At 42.0% G+C, this 24,056-nt stretch overlaps 1 protein-coding gene across 18 annotated transcripts in view; it reads right to left on the reverse strand.

Annotated features, from left to right (window-relative positions):
• Nucleotides 1-24,056, reverse strand: part of CTIF (cap binding complex dependent translation initiation factor) — a 490,358-nt gene that overhangs the window by 132,964 nt on the left and 333,338 nt on the right. For 15 of the 18 annotated variants that reach the window (XM_072605163.1, XM_072605153.1, XM_072605161.1 and 12 more), the window contains 2 exons: nucleotides 12,930-13,404; nucleotides 8,951-9,250 (listed from right to left, as the gene is read on the reverse strand). In XM_072605163.1, the coding sequence (XP_072461264.1) occupies nucleotides 8,951-9,250; nucleotides 12,930-13,404 (775 nt within the window). Of the gene's footprint in view, nucleotides 1-1,450; nucleotides 7,242-8,950; nucleotides 9,251-12,929; nucleotides 13,405-24,056 lie in introns of those variants that run through there. The other 3 variants (XM_072605155.1, XM_072605160.1, XM_072605164.1) reach the window with 2 other exon arrangements.

Here is a 24,056-nt window from a genome sequence, read left to right on the forward strand (position 1 = left end):
GCAAGATTGGTGGCCCTGCCCCCCACAGCTTGACTGAATCCCAGCCCCCTGGTGTTGGCTTGGCAGAACTGGAGGCCAGGTGGCTGTGCAGAGGAAACTCTGCTAAGATTCTGGGCACAAAAATCCCTCCCTGTGCCCAGACTAGTACACGCTTGATTGTGCCACCTTGGAGGAACTGAGATTTTACAGATTTCCAGAGCATACCCTACTCTTGACAAAGGACCCAAAAGTCAAGTAACTGGTTGGGAAAATGCCCAAAAAAGGGAAAAAAAATAAGACCATAGAAGGTTACTTTCTTGGTGAACAGATATCTTCTCCCATCCTTTCAGATGAGGAAGAACAATGCTTACCATCAGGGAAAGACATAGAAATTAAGGCTTCTGTATCCCAAACATCCAAAATAAATATTCAGTGGGCTCAGGCCATGGAAGAGCTCAAAAAGGAATCTGAAAATCAAGTTACAGAGGTGGAGGAAAAACTGGGAAGAGAAATGAGAGAGGTGCAAGAAAAGCGGGTCAACACCTTGCTAAAGGAGACCCCCAAAAATGCTGAAGAAAATAACACCTTGAAAAATAGGCTAACTCAATTGGCAAAAGAGGTTCAAAAAGCCAATGAGGAGAAGAATACTTTAAAAAGCAGAATCAGCCAAATGGAAAAGGAGGTCCAAAAGCTCACTGAAGAAAATAGTTCTTTAAAAATTAGAATGGAACAGATGGAGGCTAATGACTTTATGAGAAACCAAGAAATCACAAAACAAAACCAAAAGAATGAAAAAATGGAAGAGAATGTGAAATATCTCATTGGAAAAACAACTGACCTGGAAAATAGATCCAGGAGAGACAATCTAAAAATTATGGGACTACCTGAAAGCCATGATCAAAAAAAGAGCCTGGACATCATCTTTCATAAAATGATCAAGGAAAACTGCCCTGATATTCTAGAACCAGGGGGCATAATAAATATTCAAGGAATCCACCAATCACTGCCTGAAAGAGACCCAAAAAGAGAAGCTCCTAGGAACATTGTGGCCAAATTCCAGAGTTCCCAGGTTAAGGAGAAAATATTGCAAGCAGCTAGAAAGAAACAATTCAAGTATTGTGGAAATACAATGAGGATAACACAAGATCTAGCAGCTTCTACATTACGGGATTGAAGGGAGTGGAATAGGATATTCCAGAAGTTAAAGGAATAGGACTAAAACCAAGAATCACCTACCCAGCAAAACTGAGTATAATAATTCAGGGGAAAAAAAGGTCCTTCAATGAAATAGAGGACTTTCAAGCATCCTTGATGAAAAGACCAGAGCTGAAAAGAAAATTTGACTTTCAAACACAAGAATGAAGAGAAGCATGAAAAGGTAAACAGCAAAGAGAAGTCATAAAGGACTTACTAAAGTTGAACTGTTTACATTCCTACATGGAAAGACAATATTTGTAACTCCTGAAACTTTTTTCAGTATCTGGGTAGTTGGTGGGATTACACACACACACACACACACACACACACACACACACAGCACAGAGTGAATTGAATAGGATGGGATCATATCTTTAAAAAATGAAATTAAGGGGTGAGAGAGAAATATATTGGGAGGAGAAAGGGAGAAATGGAATGGGGAAAATTATCTGTCATAAAAGAGGCAAGTAAAAGACTTTTCAGTGGAGAGAAAAAGTGGGGAGGTGAGAGAAAAAACATGAAGCGTACTCTCATCACATTCGATTCAAGGAAGGAATAAAATGCACACTCATTTTGGTATGAAAACCTATCTTACAAATACAGGAAAGTGGGGAAGAAGGGGATAAGCAGGGTGGGGAGGATGATGGAAGGGAGGGCAGTGGGAGGAGAGAGCAATTAGAAGTTAACACTCTTGGGGATGGACAGGATCAAAAGAGAGAATAGAAGAAATGGGGAGCAGGATAGGATGGAGGGAAATATAGTTAGTCTTACACAACACAACTATTATGGAAGTCATTTGCAAAACTTCACAGATATGGCCTATATTGAATTGCTTGCCTTCCCAAAGGGAATGGGTGGGGAGGGAGGGATGAAGAGAAGCTGGCAGTCAAAGTTTTAGGAACAACTGTTGAGTATTGTTCTTGCAACTAGGCAATAAGAAATACAGGTAATGGGGTATAGAAAGTTATCTTGCCCTACAGGACAAAAGAGAAGATGGGGATAAGGGAAGGGAGGGATGTTAGAAGAGAGGGCAGATTGGTGATAGGGGTAATTAGAATGCTCAGCATTTTGGGTTGGGGAAGGGGAGAAATGGGGAGAAAATTTGGAAGCCAAAATTTTGTGAAAATGAATATTAAAAGTTAAATAAATAAATTTAAAAAAAAAAAGGTAGTTGGGGGCTAGGTTATGAAGGGTTTTGAATGCCAAACAAAGCATTTTGTATTTGCTCTTGGAAGCAATAAGGAGTAAATGAGATTTATTGAGTGTATGTGTGTGACATGACTAGACCCGCACTTTAGGAAAATTTCTTTGGTAGCTGAATGGAGGATGGATTGGAGAGTGAAGAGTGGAGAAAGACTTGTGGCAGGCAGACCCGCCAACAGGCTATTATAATAGTCCAGGCCTAAGGTGATAAAGTGGTGGTAGTGTCAGAGGAAAGAAGAGGAAATTTCAAGAGATACTACAACAGTAAAACTAGGTCTTGACAAAAGATTGGGTATGGGGAGGGTGAGAAAAAGTGAGGAACTGAGGATGATGCCTAGGTGTCAAGCCTGAAGGACTGGGAGGATGGTGCTGCCCTCTATAGCAACAGGGAAGGTAGGAGGGGGAGAGTTTAAGGGGAAAGAGAAGGAGTTCTGTTTTGGACATATGGAGTTTAAGGTATCAACTGGACATCTCTAGTTTGAGATGTCTGAAAGGCATTTGGAGAGGTTGGAAAGACTGGAGGTCAGCAAAGATCAGGATAGGTAGATGAGAAACATCAACATAGAGAAGGTAATTAAATCCATGGGAGTTAATGAGATCACCAAGTGAAAATAGTATGGAGGGAGAAGATAAGGGGGCCCAGGACAGAACTTTGTGTTAAGGACTAGGATTTAAGAGATAATTTTTTTTCTTATATGATTGGGGCATACAGAATTTATTTGTTGGCAGATAGAAAGGAACCAAAGGGGAGAGACCAAAGATACACTGATTAGGGGAGGTGAGCAGGAAGGATGGTTGCTGGTGCAAAGTCCTGGAGGAGGGAGAAGGGAATGAGATTAAGGAAGGATTACCTTCATTGAAGAGTACAGACACTAGTTTTTTGCGACAAGAGGAGATAATAGGTGATGATGTGGAAATTCAGAAAAAGGGTTGGGGAGGGAGTTAAGGGAAGGAAGAGGAAGCTCTTGTATGGCACAATGGGTAAATGGAGGAGAGATATGGAGGAGGGAAATAATGAGAATGGAATATATGTGATATAGTGGGGAGATATATATATCTATATATATCTATACATCTATCTATACCTATCTATATCTATATCTATATCTATATATATATGTAATGGAAATATAGTGAGAATGGAAGAGGGATAAGGGATACAATTGGAAAGTCCCAATCTTCTCAGTGGACAAGGTGTCACAGGCACATGAGTAGGACTAAGAGGAAAGGGGCATTATGGTGCTGGGGAAAACATGCTGGTTTTAGGATCAGAGGATTCAGATCCTAGCTCTGCTGTCTCCCACCTGGGTGACTCTGGGCAAATCACTTAACCCCTCTGAGACTCAGTTTTCTCATCTGTAAAATGAGGGGGCTGAATGAGATGACTTCAAAGATTCTTTCCAAGATCCGAAAGGACATGGAACAATCACTGTGAGGAATGAGATGATGATGATCCTAACACCAGTGCTCTCTAGGAAAGGCAGGAGCTATCCAAGATGAGGATTCTCAGATCAATAACAGTAAAAGGTCATTATAGTACAACATTATAGGGTTAGTCCGTGGATTTAAGGCTGGGCAAGTTGTGAGGTGGAGGTGCATTTGGAGAACAGGAATGGGTCAAAGAAGCAGCATCATGACGATAAGGATAAAGGCAGGTTTAGCATGAGTGAAAGAAGTGGAAGGACAGGAAAAAGGGAGTTTCAAAGCTCTGAGTCTTGGAGAAAGTAATGGTGAGAGAGAGAGGGAACTTGAAGATGTGGCCCAATTGAAGTGTTGATGAAGATGGATGACAAAGATAAATAAAGAATTTATTAAGTGTTTACTATGTGCCAGGCCTGTGTGCTAAGTTCTGGGAATACAAATACAAGCAAAGAAGACAGTCCCCAGCCTCAAGAATTGATTCACCTTTTCTGTTTACCTCTGTATGCTTCTCTTGATTGCTGTATTTGATTCTTCCATTTCTTTAGGTACAGGTATCTTCCTTGATGTTGTTCAGCTTTTTCTCTGCTGTGGACTCTTCATGACCCCATTTGGGTTTTCCTTGGCAAAGATACTGGAGTGATTTGCCATTTCCTTCTCCAGCTCATCTTACAGATGAGGAAACTGAGGCAAACAGGGTTAAGTGACTTGCCCAAAGTCACACAGCTAGTAAGTGTCTGAGGCCAGATTTGAACTCAGGAAAATCCATCTTCCTGACTCCAAGCCTGCCACTCCCTTGACTGCTCCATCTAGTTGCCCATACTTTCTAAGGTAACTCGTATCAGGATATATAAAGTATAAAGAAGAACAGAGAAATATTTTTTCTAATTATGTTTCTCCTTCAGGCTAGGAATTGGACATGGAGAGCAGGAAGGCATGTAGGAATGAGGAAGAGATGGAAACTTTCTTTCCCACTCACTAAGTAAAGACAATGTCTATACTTCCTTGTAATGTGGCTTAGGTAGAATGTAAGCTCTCCATAGTCACAGACTCTATTTAGTCTTTGTATCCTCAGTGCTTTTCACACAGTAGGTGCTTAATAAATTTTTGAGTGTTTAAGGGACTAGAAGATAATTCTAAGCCATTTAAATAATTACCCCACATTTGTAATGGGGGGGGAAGAGAAAAGAGAGGGATGGGGAAAATAGGTTAGAGGGAAAGTGGGTAGTGAAGAGGAAGACAAAAAGGCCTGAACTTTTACACTGTTAGTTTTCTTACTGTATGCATACATTCTATCTCTCCCCAACAGATTTTAAACTACTTGAAGGGATAAAATTTCAGAGTTGAAAAGGTATCATTAAGGGATCATTTATTTAATTCAGTGGTGCAAGGCTGCAGGTTCCCCACTCGTGAATTTTAGTTCAATGCCCTCATTTTAAAAAAAGAATGAAACTGAGACCCAGAAAAATGTGAATCATTTAAAGTCATCCAATAAGAGACTGAGCTGAACCAGAACTTGAGTCTCCTGACGTTCAACCCACAGTGACTTGTAGCCTTCCCACCCCCCGCTGCTGGTGCCTGGCATGTCTTGCACAAACAAGGCAGAAACACAATAATCATATTGATGGATTGCCTGACAATCAGAAGTATTTGTGGCTTCTAAATAAAAACTGAATTATTTTAATCACGATAGTTCACAGCAAACCTCCCTTAGCCTAGGGCTCAACAATCTTAGTTTGGCTCCCCAGATCTGTCAATAATCTCAATACCCCAATTTATAGTACATCCACAGGTAAAACAGGCATATTCAGCACAGTGGCATAGCAGATTGGGAGCAGATTGACTCTATGGAAGTCACAACCTCTCAGGCAACTTCTCAAGACTAGAAGATGCAAGTGGCCCAGTGGATAAAGCACCGGCCCTGGAATCAGGAGGACTCGAGTTCAAATACTACCTTAGACACTTACTAGCCGCGTGACCCTGGGCAAGTCACTTAACCCCCATATCTCATAAGCATTTCGACTTACATCACCTCAGATCCTTTCCCTTCTCACCTCCTACCACTCCTCTTCAATCTCTCCCCTACTTCTGAATTATCCCTTCCGCCTTGACATAATCAACAGCAAGGAAGCAACAGAAGAAGTCTTAGCCAAGAAGCTGTGGAGGCGGGTGGAACCCTAGCACATGGTGGTGGCTGACTTTGCACACAACCAACCAGCTGCTAGGAGTCTGCCTCACAGGCCTGTCACAACCTGGCCAGTCATTAAGGCTTGTTTCTGGATTGCTCTGTGTCAGCCAAGGCCACCTCTGCTTATACCACAGGGCTGTTCTTGGGCTTATAAGCCAAATGGACCTTGTCCCTGAGATAAGATGGGAAGCTTGTGTAATTCCTGAGAGTGAAATGAAGCGAGGTCCTGGGGCGTGGGGACAAGGGGATGATGGCTAGTGTGTGGAGTGGGGCTCAGGCCTACGGATGTATGCTGATAATCTAAATGGAAGATTAAAAAAAAGGAGGGGATGGGGGCTAATGAATGAAAATGGTTATGCCTTGTGTGTCCAGAGAATAGGAGGATAGGCCTTCTGCTCCTTTCATGCATGTGTCCCACTGGCCTTGGAAGCCCAGCTGAGCACAAGTTCTGATCCCTGATATCCTCTGCTGAAGCTTGAGGCAGGTTGAGATGCTGGAGCTCAGCAAGCTAGCCCTAGCTTCTAGCATAGCTTACCCAACCAGCCTAGCCTCTTCCAAAGATATTCTTCCTCTCTGTGAATCAGGGTGCAGGAGGAGAGGAAGGCACAAAGGGAAAATGTTCTCACCACAACAATCTGCCTTGCACTATACGAGCCTTCAAAACAACACACCAGGTCTAGTGTGCTCAAGAGACAGGCAGCATGAGCACTGGATTTATAAGTTAGAGTTAGAAGCCTAGATATGAGTCCTACCACTGATATTTATCAGCTATGTGATCAGTCAAGCAAGAATCAAGGATTATTAAGTATCTAATATGGGCTAACCATTGTGCTAGTCACAGGGGATGCAAAAACAAAACAAAACATGGGCAAGTGACTTTACCTCTCTGAGACTCAGTTTTCTAATCTGTAAAATGAAGATAATGACAGTACCAACCTCAACAGGGATTATTTTGGGGGTGGTGGTGCTGATGGGATATATGTATGTAAAGTACTTTGTAAATATTAAAGACCTACATCAACGTCAGCTATTTTCAAAAAAGAGCAAATGGAAAAAATTAACTGACACAAAATGAAATAAGTAGAATCAGAAAGAACATTTATACTATAAGACTCTATACTATTCCCTTCTTTTTTCCTTTCTTTGCTCCTTCTTTCCCTCCTCCTTCTATTCCTTCTCTCCTTTCTTCCTTCACTCCATTCTTTCCTTTCCTCTCTTCATCTCTTCCATTCTTTCTTTTTTCTCTCCTTCCTCTCTTTTGTTTCAGCAGGTTCAGGGAATTGGGAGGGAGACAAATGAATGCTTCATGAATGAAAAAATCATGACATTAAAAAAAAGAATAAAAAATAAAGAATAAATGGTAAAGCCATCCAACATGAATCAATTCCCCAGGTAACGTGGGGATTCATCATCAAGAGAGTCAGAAATGAGGATCCAGTGAGCATCTGGAAACCTGAGAGAAGGCCTAGAGGATGGTTCGCACTGCAGCAAGAAGGGTTCAAACTAGGCAGAAGGAAGGCATTTCAGAGAGTGAGCGCTTCTGGACAGACCCCAAAGGACGTTAGAGCATCTCCTTTCCCGGTGCTCTTTTGGGATAATATTGGCAAGTCATCCGCCCAGAGGGAGCTCTGTCAAGGAGGCTCTTCCAGGCCTGCAAGGCAACGTTCAGTGCCAGTCCCAGGCTACTGCCTTCCCTTGGTTTATCACATACCATAAATTCCCATCTCCCCCAAATTCAGTCAACAATACTCAAAAATGAAATGTAGGCTGGCCACCACATTGTCCCTCTACGCCCTATCATTTTCCATATCTTTAAAAAAGGAAAGCCTTTTTTCAATGCCTTCTATTCTTTACAATACAGTTGTTCCCCATTACACCCCCTTCCCAAACTCTCTTGTTACAAGAAAAATAGTTAAGCCAAACCAACCAACCCGATGACTAAGTCTGAAAGCACAGGTGACATTTGGCAGCCATAGATGTACACCTCTACCAAGGGGAGAGGGATGTGTTCCATTATCTGTCCTCTACAATCAAAATCTCAACCCCTGCTTGAGAGATGTGTTCAACACTTATGTCACTGCACTTACATAAATGGATGTGGCCATGTGTTCCTCCACTAACACCCCACCCAGCCAAGATGACTGACCACATAGGCCCATGAGGTCTACTTCTACACACATTCTACTTGAAGGCAGTTCTTCTGAGCCCAGCTCCTACCATGCTATGTTCTTTATCTATAACAGTAGCTCATACTTGTGTAACACTTTACTTGTGTTTACTTGTGTAACTCTACTCTCAAATCATACCAAAATAAGACATTGATTGGTATGTAGTAGAGATAGCAAGATAAGGTGAGGGAGTAGGAAGGGAATGAGATTAGAAGAAAATTATACTTTTATAAAAATGTAACAAAGCTTTCTGGCAGGGGTTGGGGAAGATAAACTGTCGCCAAGGAAATCAAACTATCTCCATTTTCCTCAGTGTACAAACAGATCCAGCTCTTCCCAAATGCCATGACACAGGCTCTACTCGAAGCCATATGAAGAAAAACAATCCTAAAGGTTTATGAGATAGAAGTGGGAGGAGGGGATGAGGAGACAGAGCTCAGAACAGGCCACAGTGAGCCCACACCCACTCACTCAGGCTTAGCCAGGGAGGTCAGATCATTGAGCCTGAGTTAAAATGGAAAGACCGCGTTCTTTTTAAAATAGAAGGAAGGATTGGCTTGTTAGACTTACAGTGCCTATAAAATTATATTGGTCCTTCGTAACCATGAGACACGCATACAAACAAATAAAAGCTCTGCTCCTCTCCTGTAGCTCTCACCCTCCCTGTGAGCTTTTTAATTTTCTATAATTAATTGGGCAAGAATGGAACTTGGGAAAAGCTCAACTATGGTTAGAATCTGCGGACTTCTTTCTAGTGATACATACTGGGGGGTGGCAGCTGGGACTATCCAATTACCTGTAGCACGTTGAGAAGAAGGCTCCGGAACTTGGTCCCTTCCACCATGAAGAGGGCCATTTTGTCACAGAGTTTTGCGGCTGTGAAGGCAAAGCTACGGTCTGTCACAGCCTTTTGGTAGATGGTTCGGACAATCTCTCCCAGCATCTCTTCAGAGTTGGTGGAGTTCTGGGCCTCTTCCATGAAGGTGGTGAGTTGGGCATCCACATCACTGTTGTTGTTCCTCATGCTGTTCAGAATCTCTATCAGCTTGTCCATTTTGTTCCTCTGGGGGTTGGGCGGCACCACTGTTACTTCTTCCTACAGCCCCCAGAAGATAGGGGGAGAGAAAGGACACCAATAAAGAAAATCACTACAAGGGAGTGTTGGGGAGGAGCTGGAGGACTCCTTTCAGTGATCCCCACAAAGTAGACCACACACTCACCTGTCCTTTTCTATCAGGTCAGCTGTACTAGTGTGCCCATGTTGCATACTTGTATATTCTTTGGCATTCTTATATTTTTGTCATTTTGCCCTCTGACCTCTCTGCTAACATAATTGATTCCCCTTAGCCTTACCTTCTTCCATCATGGCCACAGCATCTTAGGTTGATCTTTATTGTGGGCTCTGGTTATTTCACAAGATTTCAGTGAAGCATCTTTCCCTGCCCTTCATTCTGGTATAAGGCATATCTCTGCAGTCAGAGAACCTGGGTTCAAGTCCTGACTTTAATGCTTACTAACTGTGTTACTTTGGGCAAGTCACTTCACTTTCTTGGATCTTAGTTTGCTCATCTGCAAAATTAGGGGGGTTGGATTAGAGTGAGATCCTGTCCAATTCTGGGGCTAGAATTCTGTGACTGGCAACTTCTTTGCCCTGAGGAGTTACTGTTATCCATGAGACCCAATGGAGGTAGAAAGTTAAATGTAGTGAACACTAGGAAATCCCCAAATGGCTCTTTCTTTACCAACATGGCTGCTGGTCTCTGGAAGGTATTTAAAAAAATAAAACAAACAAAAACAAAATGAGACCCTCGTGTATTTATTGTGGCCAGGGCCTAAGTAGCAGGTGCAGAAAAGCCTGAAATGGTATTTTAGTTCTAAACTCCGTATTCTCAGTCCCACATAACAATATTAGATTCTGAATGACTTTGCCAGAGCATGGGACCAAGAGTTGGAAGATCTGAGTTCTGATCCTGGTTGTGTTAGCTCACCGCATCTCTGAGCCACATTTTCTTCATCATAAAGATGGGGAGAATCTCTGAATAGTTATAAGGCTCACACAAGCCACAAAAATGTGAACCATAAAAAAGTGTTACACAAGTATGAGCCACTGTTACAGATAAAGAACATAGCATGGTAGGATCTGGGCTCAGAACTGCCTTCAAGTCCCTGGTCTTCCACTTACCAGTTATGGGCAAGAGGACCTGACTTCTCTGATCCTCAGCTGCCACGTCTATAAAGTGGTAATGACAACACTTGTACCTCACAATCTACCTCACAAATCTTGTGTATAAAGCATCATATCATATATTTGTGACCTGTCATTATCATCATCATCATTATTACATGAAGCTATCCTGACTGGCAGGAGATAGGGGATAGAGGACAGGAATACCACAGCTATAAAGGGTGGTTGGCAAGAATTTGGGACAGATTATCAAGTGTGAAATTTTCAAAGAATGAAAAATATAGCTTTGTCCTCTCCAATTTCCCAAACTAAATATGTTACTCAGTAATATTTCAGGATTACTAGAGAAGTCTTGGCTAGGGTGGAGAAGGAAGGGATCAAGTCTAAATGTAGGGCTGGAAATAATTTCATTCCAAGGTTACTTATCCTTCCTTGCCTCTATCAGGGGGAAACTGGGTTGGCAGAGAGGTAGAATAGGAGGGGGCTTTCTTTATAAAAAAGTCCAGCAACACAGGGAGGGCATCAGGATACCTGGGTTCTAGTCTCAGCACTATTACTAACTAGTTCAGTGATTCGGGCAAGTCACTTCCTATCTTTAACTCTCTAGGCTTTATTTAGGATTCCTTCTTTAAGATATAGTGTGCTGCAATGTACAGAGAGCTTGACTCGAAATCGAAAAGACCTGTGTTCAAATCTTGCCTCTAATATTTACTAGTTACATTACCCAAGGCAAATCACTTTACCCCTTGTACTTCCCTCTGGGAAACTGGGTGTACAGAGAGAAACCTAGGTTCAGCTGGGCTTGGCCTGATCCATCACATATGACATTGAGGAGGAAGATTTCTGCTTTGAAGCAGAGGTCTTTGGAGGCCTTGTGATTCCACGAGGCAGGGAAGATTTCCAAAGCAAAGTACGGCAATCCCCAGCCTTACAGAAACACACCTGAGTGGCTTTCATCCATATAAAACACTCTCTAGAATCCAGTGACCAGAAAGATTTTAGAACTTGGCACTGAGTTATTAATCCTACTGCCGCTATTCAATTCCTCATAATTAGAAACTTGACTCAAAACCTCTCTGGGGGAAGATGATTTTTTATTTTCTACTGGGATAAATGGGCATCCTCACTGTCACTGGCTTCAAGAGATCCCTTGAAGCTGTCAGGTCTATGAGAGATAATAAGGAGAAGGGAGTTTCTTTTCTGAAAAGACAAAATGATTTTGTCTTGGGATGTGTGTTGATTTCATGGAGTCCTGTGGGGGAACCATGGGTTTGCCAGGAGCATGTAAGGCTGCTTACGTTCAGGTACTTCCATTTCAACTAAGAATCTCCATTGCAAGCCTGCATTTCTGGATCTTACTCTGTCTTCTATTTCACTCTCACACTGGCTCTTGGGTCCTAGTATCCCATTCTGGTATCAAACAGAGCCCCAAGACCTTCAACACGCAAGACCTATGTGAATGTGTATGAACAGGACAACATGTGGAATTCAATGCTAAAGAGTAGAAACTCTTGTCTGAGCAACATACAAATAGGTGGCAATAGCCAGCTGGGAATGAACCTCCTGAAGTAGATGCATGGAAGGAAGCACCTTGTGCCCATGCATGCCCATGGTGCCATGTTGTGAGAAGATCAAGAAAGGAATTCAGCTTGTAGCTAGTAAGGCTGGGTGCTTCTGGAGCCTTCAACTCCACTGTATTTGACTAATTTCACTAATGGATGTTTGGGGGCAGGAAGAGAACAATATTTCTCTTCTGTTCTTGAATAAATTTCCCCAGTGTGGTATATCCCAAAAGGTAAGAATCTGTGAAACAAGGACCAAACGGGGAGTCTAGGTTCAAGATCACACATCAAAAAGGACATAGCACTTTTCTTTGCTTCTCTAGTGAAATAACAATAACTACAGCTCATATAGCATTTTAAGGTCTGAAAGCACTTTATGTATAGTACTTCATTTGAAGTACATGTCTGAGATTGACACAGACAGTAAGAATGACTAAAGACACTAGACACCACTACTAGGGTGAAAGTGGTTAAAAATGAAAGGGAAGGCTACAGGGACTATGGGACTTTACTAGCTTTACTCCATTTCACAACAATCCAAAGAAGGAAAGAATACTCACCTTTCAAAATGGGAGACACTCAAAGACTGTTTACTATGAGTATAATATCACTCTCCCTCATCTTAGGATCCAGAGTCTTCCCCCAAACCAGTGAACAACAGCAAAGAACCCAACTTTCCTCATTTCCCTCTCTCTACAGTCCTCAGGCATGGTATTATATGTTTCTGGCCTGTGTCTTGACCCAGGAGATGAAGGTGCCTACCTCTCCCAATCTGACCCACTTGACTCAAGAGTCTGTGAATCAAGGGGTGTGGAATGGAATTCTTGGAGGTGTGTGTCTAGAGCAATGCTGTGATTTTACCTTCTTTTCTAGTAACCCTCAGCCCTTTACTTACCTTGCCTCTCATCCTGCCACGATTCCCACTACCCTCAGAAGCATGCAGCCTGTGGTCTGGCCTATGCCATGACCATGTAATGAAGGTGCCTACCTCTTTGCTGTCCTCCCAGAATAATTTAAAATTCAATTACCGGTACCTTTTCCTTTAGTCTTCGCCTCAGCCTGTCTTTGGAAGACTGGAGCAGGTTAATTTTGGGCCGCTCCCCAATCCGATCACTAATAATACTGTCTTTTCGTTTGGCCTCCACCTCCAGGCCTCCAGGCTGCTGGGGGGGTGACCTCTCCATTGGTGGAGCATCAGGGTTCCGGGGCATGTCCAGGGGGATGTGCACCGTGCACACAGGGGCATCCTCGATCTTCAGACTCTCTGTTTCTTTGGCGTTGTTGCGGTGGGAAGCAGCCTCCTTGTCGCTTGGTGGGTGTTTCGGATTGTTGTGGTGCCACCGTCGGTTCTGGCTGTAGCCGTGGTGGTTAGGCCTCCCTGAGGGGTGGGGTGCCTGGCTCCCCTGGTAGGATTTCTGGTGGTCCCTGTTGTGTTTGGCACTGCCTGGCTGGTGGTCACTGTGCTGCTGGGACTTGTTCCCACCTGGGGGCCTTTGCTGTCTCCTGCAAAACCCAATTGGAAAGGGAGAGAAAAGACGAGAGCGGAGGGAAGAGATATGGGGAGAGAGGAAAGGAAGTGAGAGAAGGGAGGGAGAGAGAACAGAGGGTAAATAGGGGAGGAGGAAAGAGAGATATGAAGAGAGAGGGAGGGGGCAGAGGGAAGAGAGAGCAGGAAAGAGGGGAAAAAAGAAGAGAACGAAAGGGAGAGGGAAGGAGAGGATAGATGAAGGAAGTAGTGGGAGAAAGAAAAAGGGAAAGAAAGAAAGGAGAGGCAGAGATGTGAGAGAAGGAAAGAGGAATGAATGAAGAGGAGGGGGGAAAAGAGAGAGAGAGAGAGAGAGAGAGAGAGAGAGAGAGAGAGAGAGAGAGAGATGTGTCAATGTATAATCACTGCTTTTAGCCTGTTGGTTAGTCAAGCACTAGGCATTTCCTCAAATGGATCATTTCTCACCCTAAACCCAGAGCCAGGAGTCAGGGAAAAGATGACATGGTTACCTATGTACGACTGAGAAGCCTTTCCCTGCTGAAAAAATTTGTCTCTCACTAACATTTCCCCATAACTGAAATTCTTGTGTGAGTGGCAAAAGGCCACCTGGACATGCTGGGCAAATAGCAAGTGTTAATAAATGTCTGGAGAATGGGGCTCAGTCTTCATGGTAAGCCCTGTTGATTAGCTTGCTCCACAGAATCTCTCAGATGTCCTTCCATGGCATTATCTCCCGTATATCTGACATAGACTTCTTAGTCCAGGGGCAAGGTTGGCCCTACCAGCACAAGGTCCAATTAGATAGCGTTATCCCAATGCCTCTAATATCTCCCTAAGTAGGCCTACGGGGGTGGGGTTCTGGGGGAGGGTAGCACATTATCAGTTTCCCCAAGATAAGCGAGGATGAGATGGTCCCAACACTCTTGCTTATCCTCAATCAGTGAATAGTCACTAGACTCAGAAGTTCTGAAAGAAGTGGTGGATAAGACTGTTGAGCTGCAAATGGTGATCTTGGAAGAAACATGGAGAAAGGCAGAGATGCCAGAGGGCTAAAGGTGGACAAATGTCCTGATTTTCAAAAAGAATAAGTTGGATTTTTTTTAAACTATAGCTCAGTCAAGTGTAAGAGTTTGGCTCAAATTTTTGAGGGATTATCAAATGCCCCAAATTATTATCAAGTGGTCTGTGAATGAAAGGGAAGTAACTGTGAACAATTAGTTTGAGTCCACTGAGAGCAGGTCTTGACAGACTAGCCTCATTTCTTTTTTTATAGGGTTGCTAGACTGACAGTTCAAGGGAATGTCACAGATATAATCTATTTGCATTTGAGACAAGATTTTGACAAAGTTTCTTATGATATTCTTGTGGACAAGGTGGAAAGAAATGGGCTTGATGGCTATAGAGTTAGGTAGACTCAGAAATGACTGAATGGTCTGACATGAAGAATGATGATTAAGGTACTGATCGATTCCAAACTAAAGGATGACAAGACTGTCCTTTGCACCATTCTACTCAATGTTTTTTATCAATGACTTAGATGGAAGCACAGATGGCATGCTTATCAAAGTTGAATGTAACACATAGATGGAAGAGTTTAACACACTGTCTGGCACAATCAGAATCCAAAAAGATCTCAAAAGGCTCATTATAAAAATGTGAAATTTAGTAGGGATAAAACATAAAGTCCTACACTTGGTTTCAAAAAGTCAAGTGTGAAATTATAGGATGGCAGTGATATGAGACAGTAATTCATGTGAAATAAAACTGGAGATTTTTCCCTTTTTCTACTATTTCCCTTTTTCCTACTCTTTACTGTTTCTTAGTGAGCTATTTTGAAGTCCAAATTGGAAAAAGGAAAATTCCCTGACAAATGATTCTTGATTCTCTGCCATTCTGGTGATCTTTGTTTAGAATTTTTGTAATGCCTAAGGTAACTACCAGCATGGTGCCCATGAGGATGGTTGACTGCTACATTCTGAATCTTCCAGTCCTCATCATTTGGCCTCAGCTCAGCTTTGCTCTGGTTTTACCTTCAAGAACTACAGAGGGCTCTCCTCAAGGGATTCCACTCTCAACATTCCCACCTAGGATTAGGAAGCTGTTTATAAAGGCTGGTAGGCAAAAGATCACTTTAAAAAAAAAGGCAGTCTGGGCCAGAGGTCCTGTTGACTCCCAAAGCTGTCTATCCTTTTCTGCAGAAATGGGTTGGACATCTCTCAAACACTAGGATTCTGGTGAAGGTTTAAAGACAGTGAGATAAATATTGACCAAGAAGTATTAAATCAATTGAACTGCTCATCTCTCAAAGAGCAGCCCCTCAAGGAATCTGTATGACTTTTTGAATCTCATCTTAAAATTGGAGAATTAGAATAAACTACTTTCGAGGTCCCTTCCAGCCTTAGATATAAGTTCCTCAAATTTGACACTCCATTTCTCATCTCTGTCTTTTTGCATTGGACATACATCCTTACCTCTTGGTTTCCCTGGATTCTTTCAAGACCCACCTCAAATTCTACCTTCTATGGAAGGTCTTTCATACTCCTTCCTTTTTCAGATTGTCTTACCTACTTTTTCCTACATACCCATAGAAGGGCAGGTAGGTGATGCAGTAGATAGAGTGCCTGGCCTGTTCTCTTTCTCAGTTCAAATACAGTTTCAGACACTTACTAGCTGTATGATCCTGGGCAAGTCATTTAACCCTGTCTGCTTGTTTCCTCATCTGTCAAATGAGCTGGAGAAGGAAATGGCAAACCACTCCAGTATCTTTGTCAAGAAGACCCCAAATGGAATCACAAAGACATGATTAAATGACAACAACAATGTGTATATACATATTTCTATGTTGTCTCTCTCTCCTTAGAATATATGCTTTTTAATGGCAGGAATGGTTTTTAGTCGACAAGCATTGATTTAATTCCTACTATATGTCAGACACCATGCTAGGCACTGGAGACACAAAGAAAGACAACAGTACCTGAATGTAATGGGGGAGATAGCAAGTAAACAACTACATACAAACAAGATCTATACGGGACACACTTGAGAAGATCCAAAGAGAAAAGGCGCTGGAGTAAAGAGGCAATCGATTGGGAAAGGCTTCTTGTAAAAGGTGAGATCAGAGCTGGGGTTTGAATGAAGTTAAGGATGGCGGGAGAAAGAGATTAGGAAGGAGAGAATTCCAGGAAGGGATCCTAGTTAATAATGACAACACTGAGTTGAGAGACAGAGTGTTGTATCTGAGGAATCGCAAGGAGACCAGTGTCCCCAGATTGTAGCGCACGTGGGAGTGAATAAGGGGTAAAAAGACTGAAAGGGTAGGAGGAGGGTAGGTTATAAAAGGCTCTGAATGCCAGAGGACTTTATAATGGAACTTGGAGGTGATAGGAAGCTACTTGTTACTGTGTTTGTCCTTTTAGGCTAAGGCCTTTTCAGGTTCTCATGTTGAGTGAGATACTAGAGTTGATTGAACAGGATATGCTCAGACCTGCGCTTCAAGATAAATCTGACAGTTGAGTGATGGAGGGGTTGGACTAGGGTGGTGGCACTGTCAGAGAAGAAAAAGGAAGTGTATATGACAGATGTTACAAAGGCAAAAATGACAGAACTTGGTAGCTGATTAGATATGGGGGAGGGGAAAGTGAGAATATGACACCTAGGTGTGAGCCTGGATCATAGGGAAGATGGTAGTCCACTCAGAGGTAATGGGAAGATTAGGAAGAGGGGAGGAGTTGGGGGGGGAGGGAAATACAATGAATTCAGTTTTGAACATACTGAGCTTAAGATGTCTATGGAACATCCAATTTGTCATGTCCAATGAGCAGTTGGAGATGTAATACTGGAGGTCAGGAGAGAAGACAGGGCTCATTAAGTAGACCTGGGAATCTTTAGAACAAAGAGATAAGAACTGAATCCACTGGAGCTGATGAGATCACCAAGTCAAATAGTATACAGGGAGAAAAAGGTGAGGGCCCATGACAGAGTTGCGGGGGATAGCCATGGTTGGTGGGTGTGTCCTGGAGAAAGATCCAGCAAAGGACCTGGAGGAAGAGTCGCTACACAGGGAAGAGCAGAACCAGTACAGAAAACCTGGAGAGAAGAAAGTGAATTGGCAATGTCAAAGACTGCATAGAGGTTAAGAAGGATGAGGACTGAGGTCATTATATTTGGCAATTATAAGATCATTGGCAACTTTGCCCTTCCATGTATCCCTGCTGCTCAGCACATAGTAAGTGCTTAATAAATAATTACTGACCAACCGATTCTTTATTGAAACAAGACAAAATCAATGGTATTTTTGTTTCTACCTAGAGGAGAATCATATAATTTTATACACAGGAGGGTCCTCAGGCTTGTTCTTCATGGGTGACTATGTCTAAGACTGATATCTCTCATCTAAATAACAAATAATTAAGGAGTTCTTCTTGTGTATACAATACTGGGGGAGGGGGAAGGGAATTGCATTTATAAAGTGCCTACTATGTGCCAGGCACCCTGCTAAGCAATGGAAATACAAAAAGAGGCAAAGGACAGCCCCTGCCCTCAAGGAACTCAGTATCTAATAGAGAGACAACATATAGACAAATACATACAAATAATAAGCTATATACAGGATAAATAGGAAATAGTTAACAAAGGGAAGGCACTGATATTAAGAGGGGTTGGGGAAGCCTCCCTTGCAAAAGGTGGAATTTTAGTTAGGACTTAAAAGAAGTCAGGGAAGTTAGTAGATGGAGTTAATGAGGAAGAGCATTCCAGGCATGCAAGACAGAAAAAATGCCTGAGGCCTAGGGATGGAATGTCTTGTTCACAGAACAGCCAGGAGGCCAGTGTTACTGGATTGAAGAATATGTTTTGGGGTGTGAGGTAAAAGGAGACCAGAAAGATATGAGGGGACTAGATTATAAAGGGACCTGAATGCCAAAGAGAGCACGTTACATTTGCTCCTGAAGTTAATAGGGAGACACAGGAATCTATTGAGTCGGGCAGTAACACAATCAGCTTTGCACTTTAGGAAATTACTTCTTGGAGCTGAATGGCAGATGGATCGAAGGGCGGAGAGACTTTACGCAGGCAAACCTATCAGCAGGCTATTGCAATAACCCAGGCATGAGGTGATGAGGATTTGCACTAAATGCAGTGTGAGAGGAGAGAAGGGTGTGTATTTGAGACATGTTGCAAATATAAAATCTATGGGTCTTGGCACATCTTGGATCAGGGGTGGGAGTGGGGTGTTGAGAGATAATGAAGAATTCAGGATGATTTCCAGGTTGTGAGCCTGAGGGTCTAGGAGAATGGCATTGCCTTCTATAATAATAGAGAAGGGAGAAGGGGGGGAGGGTTTGGGGAAAGATAATAAATTCTGTTTTGGACACGTTTAGTTCAAGACATCTGCTGAACATCCAGTTCAATAGGTCTGAAAGGCAGTAGGAGAAGTAAGACTGGTGATCAGCAGAGGTTACTGCAGGTAAATACAAGAATCACCAGCCTAGAGATGATAATTAAATCCATAGGAGTTGATGAGATCACCAAGAGAAGGAATGTAAAGGAAGAAGAGGAGAGGGACCAGGACAGACCCCCTAAAGGACACCTATGGTTAGAGGGTGTGATCTGGTTGAGGATCTCACAAAGAAGAAAGAGAAACAGCAGTCAGATAGGTAGGAAGAGAGAATGGTGTCCTGAAAATCTAGAGAAGGGAGTATCAAGGAGGAGAGAGCGATCAACAATTTTAAAGGTTGCAGAGAGGTCAAGGAGAATGAGGATTGAAAAAAGGCCATCTGAATTTTAGAAACAAGGTTCTCCAAACTCACTGGTCATAAATGCATTACGTTTAATAAAATAGGGAGCTGGGGGGGAGGGGGTGGAGCCAAGATGGCAGAGTAGAAAGACAGACCTGCTGTAGCTCTCCTTCCACAGCCCATAAAATACCTGCAAAAAAAATAACTCTAAACAAATTCTAGAGCAGCAGAAGCCACAAAATGACAGAGCGATAGAGATTTCCAGTCCAATACAGCCCAGAAGACCGACAGGAACGTTCTCTTACAGGATTGGAGCCAGATTCCCTAGCAGCAGCTGCAGTGCCCAGATTACTCAACCCACAAATGCCAAAGACAGCTTCAAAGGTCAGTGAGAAAGCTCTTTCACCTGGGTGAGAAGGGACCAGGGTCCTGTCCTAGCCACAGCTCCAGGTGGCAGCAGCGTCCATTTTTGGAGCCCTTAGCCTTTAGGCCCTGGGGGAATCAAGTTGCTGATCTGAATCTCAGCCCTGAGTGGTGGTGAGGGAGGAGCACTGGCTGGTGGAGGCTCTGAACAGGGAAGCCTACTTGTAGAGCCTGGGCAGAAGAGTGCTTGTGGTTGTTCCTAGACCACAGTGTAGGCCAGCAGAAGAGTAAACTCCTCTCCCTTGATTTTGACACTTTAGAGGAACTGAGAACCTACAGGTCCCTAAAGCATACCCTCCACTTGACAAAGGGCTCAAAAGTCAAGTAATTTCTGGGAAAATGCCCAAAAAGTGAAAAAAAAATAAGACTATAGAAGGTTACTTTTTTGGTGAACATGTATTTTCTTCCATCCTTTAGGATGAGGAAGAACAATGCATACCATCAGAGGAAGACATAAAAGTCAAGGCTTCTGCATCCAAAACCTCCAAAAAATATGCAATGTTCTCAGGCCATGGAAGAGCTCAAAAAGAATTTTGAAAATCAAGTAAGAGAGATGGAGGAAAAATTGGGAAGAGAAATGAGAATGATGCAAGAAAATCATGAAAAGCAAGTCAACAGCCTGCTAAAGGAGACCCAAAAAAATGCTGAAGAAAATAACACCTTGAAAAATAGACTAACTCAAATGGCAAAAGAGGTCCAAAAAGTCAATGAGGAGAGGAATGCTTTAAAAAGCAGAATTGGCCAAATGGAAAAGGTCCAAAAGGTCACTGAAGAAAACAGTTCTTTAAAAATTAGAATGGAACAGATGGAGGCCAATGACTTTATGAGAAACCAAGAAATCACAAAACAAAACCAAAAGAATGAAAAAATGGAAGATCATGTGAAATATCTCCTTGGAAAAACAACTGACCTGGAAAATAGATCCAGGAGAGACAATTTAAACATTATGGGACTACCTGAAAGCCATGATCAAAAAAAGAGCCTAGATATCATCTTTCATGAAATTATCAAGGAAAACTCCCCTGATATTCTAGAATCAAATGATAAAATAAATATTGAAAGAATTCACAGATGACCTCCTGAAAGGGATCTGAAAAGAAAAACTCCTAGGAATATTGTAGCCAAATTCCAAGCGCTTGGAAAAAAGTATTCCAGAAGTCAAAGAAACTGGGATTAAAACCAAGAATCACCTACCCAGCAAAACTGAATATAATACTTCAGGTGAAGAAATGGTTATTCAATGAAATAGAGGACTTTCAAGCATTCTTGATGAAAAGATGAAAAGAGCTGAAAACAAAATCTGACTTTCAAACACAAAAATCAAGAGAAGCATGAAAAGTAAACAGGAAAAAGAAATCATAAGGGACTTACTACTAAAGTTGAACTGTTTACATTCTTACATGAAAAGACACTATATATATATGTATGTATGTATGTATGTATACGTATATATAAACAGAGGGCACAGGGTAAGTTGAATAAGAGGGATGATATCTAAAAAATAAAATTAAGGGGTGAGAAAGAAATATATTAGGATGAAGAAGGGAGAACTGGAATGGGGCAAATTACCTCTCATAAAAGAGGCAAGAAAAAGCTTTTTCAATGGAGGGGAAAAGGGGGGGGGAGGTGAGAGGGAAAAAGTGAAGCTTACTTTCATCACATTTGGCTTAAGGAGGGAATAACATACACACTCAATTTGGTATGAAAATCTATCTTACACTACAGGAAAGTAGGGGAGAAGGGGAAAAGTGAGGTAATGTGGGATGGTAGAAGGGAGGACAAATGGGAGGAGGGAGTAATTAGAAGTAAACACTTTTGGGGAGGGACAAAGTCAAAAGAGAGAATAAAATAAATGGGGGGCAGGATCGGATGGAGGGAAATATAGTTAGTCTTCCACAACATGACTGTTATGGAAGTCTTTTGCATGACTACACATGTATGGCCTATATTGAATTGCTTGCCTTCTTGGTGGGGATGTGTGGGGAGGGAGGAAGGGAGAGAAGTTGGAATTCAAAGTTTTAGGAATGAATGTTGAGAATTATTTTGGCATGCAAATGGAAATAAGAAGTACAGATAATGGGTATAAATATCTATCTTGCCCTACAAGAAAAGAGAGGATGGGGATAAGGGAAGGGAGGGGTGTGATAGAAGGGATGGCAGATTGAGGGAAGGAGTAATCATACTGCATGGTGTCTTAGGGTGGGGGGAGGGGAGAGATGGGGAGAAAATTTGGAACTCACAATCTTGTGAAAATGAATGTTGAAAACTAAAAATAAATAAGTAAAAATTGAATAGGGAGCTGAAGTCCTATTAGAGTTAGAAGGATAGTTAATAGGCTGTAGGGGAAAGAATTCTTTAGTCACAAACTAACCACCTCTCTTGTTATCTCCCACATTCTCAAGGATCTTGATCAGAATAGCAATCGCTTTTCTCTCATGATCTTTAACACCTCCCTTATCACTGGATGCTTCCCTTCTGTCTACAAATATGTACCCTTATTACCTATGCAACTGTGGGCAAGTCATTTAATGTCCCTGGGCCTCAGTTTCATCATCTGTAAAATGACAGGGTTTCATTAGATGGCTTCTAAGGTCTTTTGTTATGATATGTTATCCTGTGTTTAAGCCCCCTTAGATCTTATGTCTGATCCCCTATCTCCATCTCTTTCCTCAACTTAACTATACCAGCTGGGTACCACTGGATCTTCTTTCTCCCCCCTCCCTCCATTGTTACCTTTCTTGATTAGATTTATTTCTTGATGCCTCTATTTCTTCACTACACACTCTCCTCAACACCTTGTACCCTGGCTCCTACTCTCAAATGTGAATGAAACTGAATGACCTCCTGACCACTAGTCCTTTTTCAGTCCTTTAGCCTTCTTGATATTTCTAAAGCTTATGACACCTGGGACTCCATCCTCTTATTGGATGCTCTCTCATCCCTCTACCTCTGAGACAACACACTCTTCCAGTCATTTTATCTGTCCAATCCCTGCTTCTTGGCTTTCTCAATGGTTTCTTAGCCTTTCCCCAATTCCTTAAAGCGAGTCTTTGCTAGTAATACTTATGTGTCCATAGTTGCTCTTTCTCTTGGCACTCTAATTTCCTCCCCTGGCTTCATCTACCACCACCATGCAGATTATTCCCAATTCAATATGTCCAATCCTGACCTCTCTTCTCAGACCTGTGCCCCCAATGACGTGCACTCATCCAGATGTTCTGTTGACACTTCAAAGTCAACATACCCTCAACCAGGCACTTTATCTTTCCTCTAAAACCAACTTCTCTTTCTGACATCACTATGTTTGTCTGTGGCAGCATCATTCATCCAGTCTCCCATGCTGGTAACCTTAGTGTTTATCTCAGATTCATCCTTTTCCCTGGACTTTGATATGCAATCTGTTACCAGTTCCTGTTGAGTGAATCTCTGCTACATCTCTAGAACTTGTTTCCTTTTTTTCTATAACCACTATCATCACTGTTTTGAGTTATTATAAGTCTTTATTCATGTCTTTCCACTTTTATGTCTTGCCTCTTCATGCTACTGCCAAAATAAACTTTCTTATACAAACAGCTAGGATTTATATAGCACTTTACAAATATTGTCTCACTTTATCCTCATAATACCTTGGGAGATAGGGGATATTATTTCCATTTTACAGATAAAAGAAGTGAAAAAGAGAAAAGTTAAGTGACCCTCCCAAAATCGAGCAATTTAGTAAATATCTGAGGCTGAATTTGAATCTTTTTTAAAAAAAATTATTAACTAATTTTTAATATTCACTTCCATAAGATTTTGAATTTTAAATTTTCACCCCTTCCTCTCCTCCCCCCTCTCTAAGATGGTATGCAGTCTGATATAAGCTCTACATATACATTCATATTAAACATATTTTCACATTAGTCATGTTGTAAACAAGAATTAGAACCAATGGGAGGAAGCATGAGAAAGAAGAAACTAAACCACACAACAACAAAAAAGAGCAAATGGCATGTTTCCATCTGCCTTCAGACTCCACAGTTCTTTTTCTGGATGTGGACAGCATTTTCCATCATGAGTCTTTTGGAGTTGTCTTAGATTCTTGCCTTACTAAGAAGAGGTAAGTCTATACAATGTAGCTGTTACAATGTTCCCCTGGTTCTGCTCACTTCATTCAGCATCAGTTACGTAAGTCTTTCCAGGTTTTTCTGAAGTCCACCTGCTTATCAGCAGGGGGGAGGGGGTGGGAAGAGATTCCCTGACTGCCCTAGCTGGTAAAGGCTTTCTTCCTCTGACCTTATAGAACACTTTGTTTTTGTAAAACTCTAACACATTTATGCAATACTGCACATCATAATTACGTTTGTATTTTTCTCATACTAAACTATGAACTTCATAAGGAAAGAGATTGGAACTTATCCAACTTATCCTTCCAACTTCTAGCTCAATGCTTACTGCTCAGAGCAAACAACATTTGTTACATTTATAAAATTATATGATTGGATTAGAGGAACACCAAGGTAGGTCCTTTC

This window comes from Notamacropus eugenii, chromosome 4 (genome assembly GCF_028372415.1).
Source record: "Notamacropus eugenii isolate mMacEug1 chromosome 4, mMacEug1.pri_v2, whole genome shotgun sequence".
In the NCBI taxonomy this organism is placed as follows: domain Eukaryota; kingdom Metazoa; phylum Chordata; class Mammalia; order Diprotodontia; family Macropodidae; genus Notamacropus; species Notamacropus eugenii.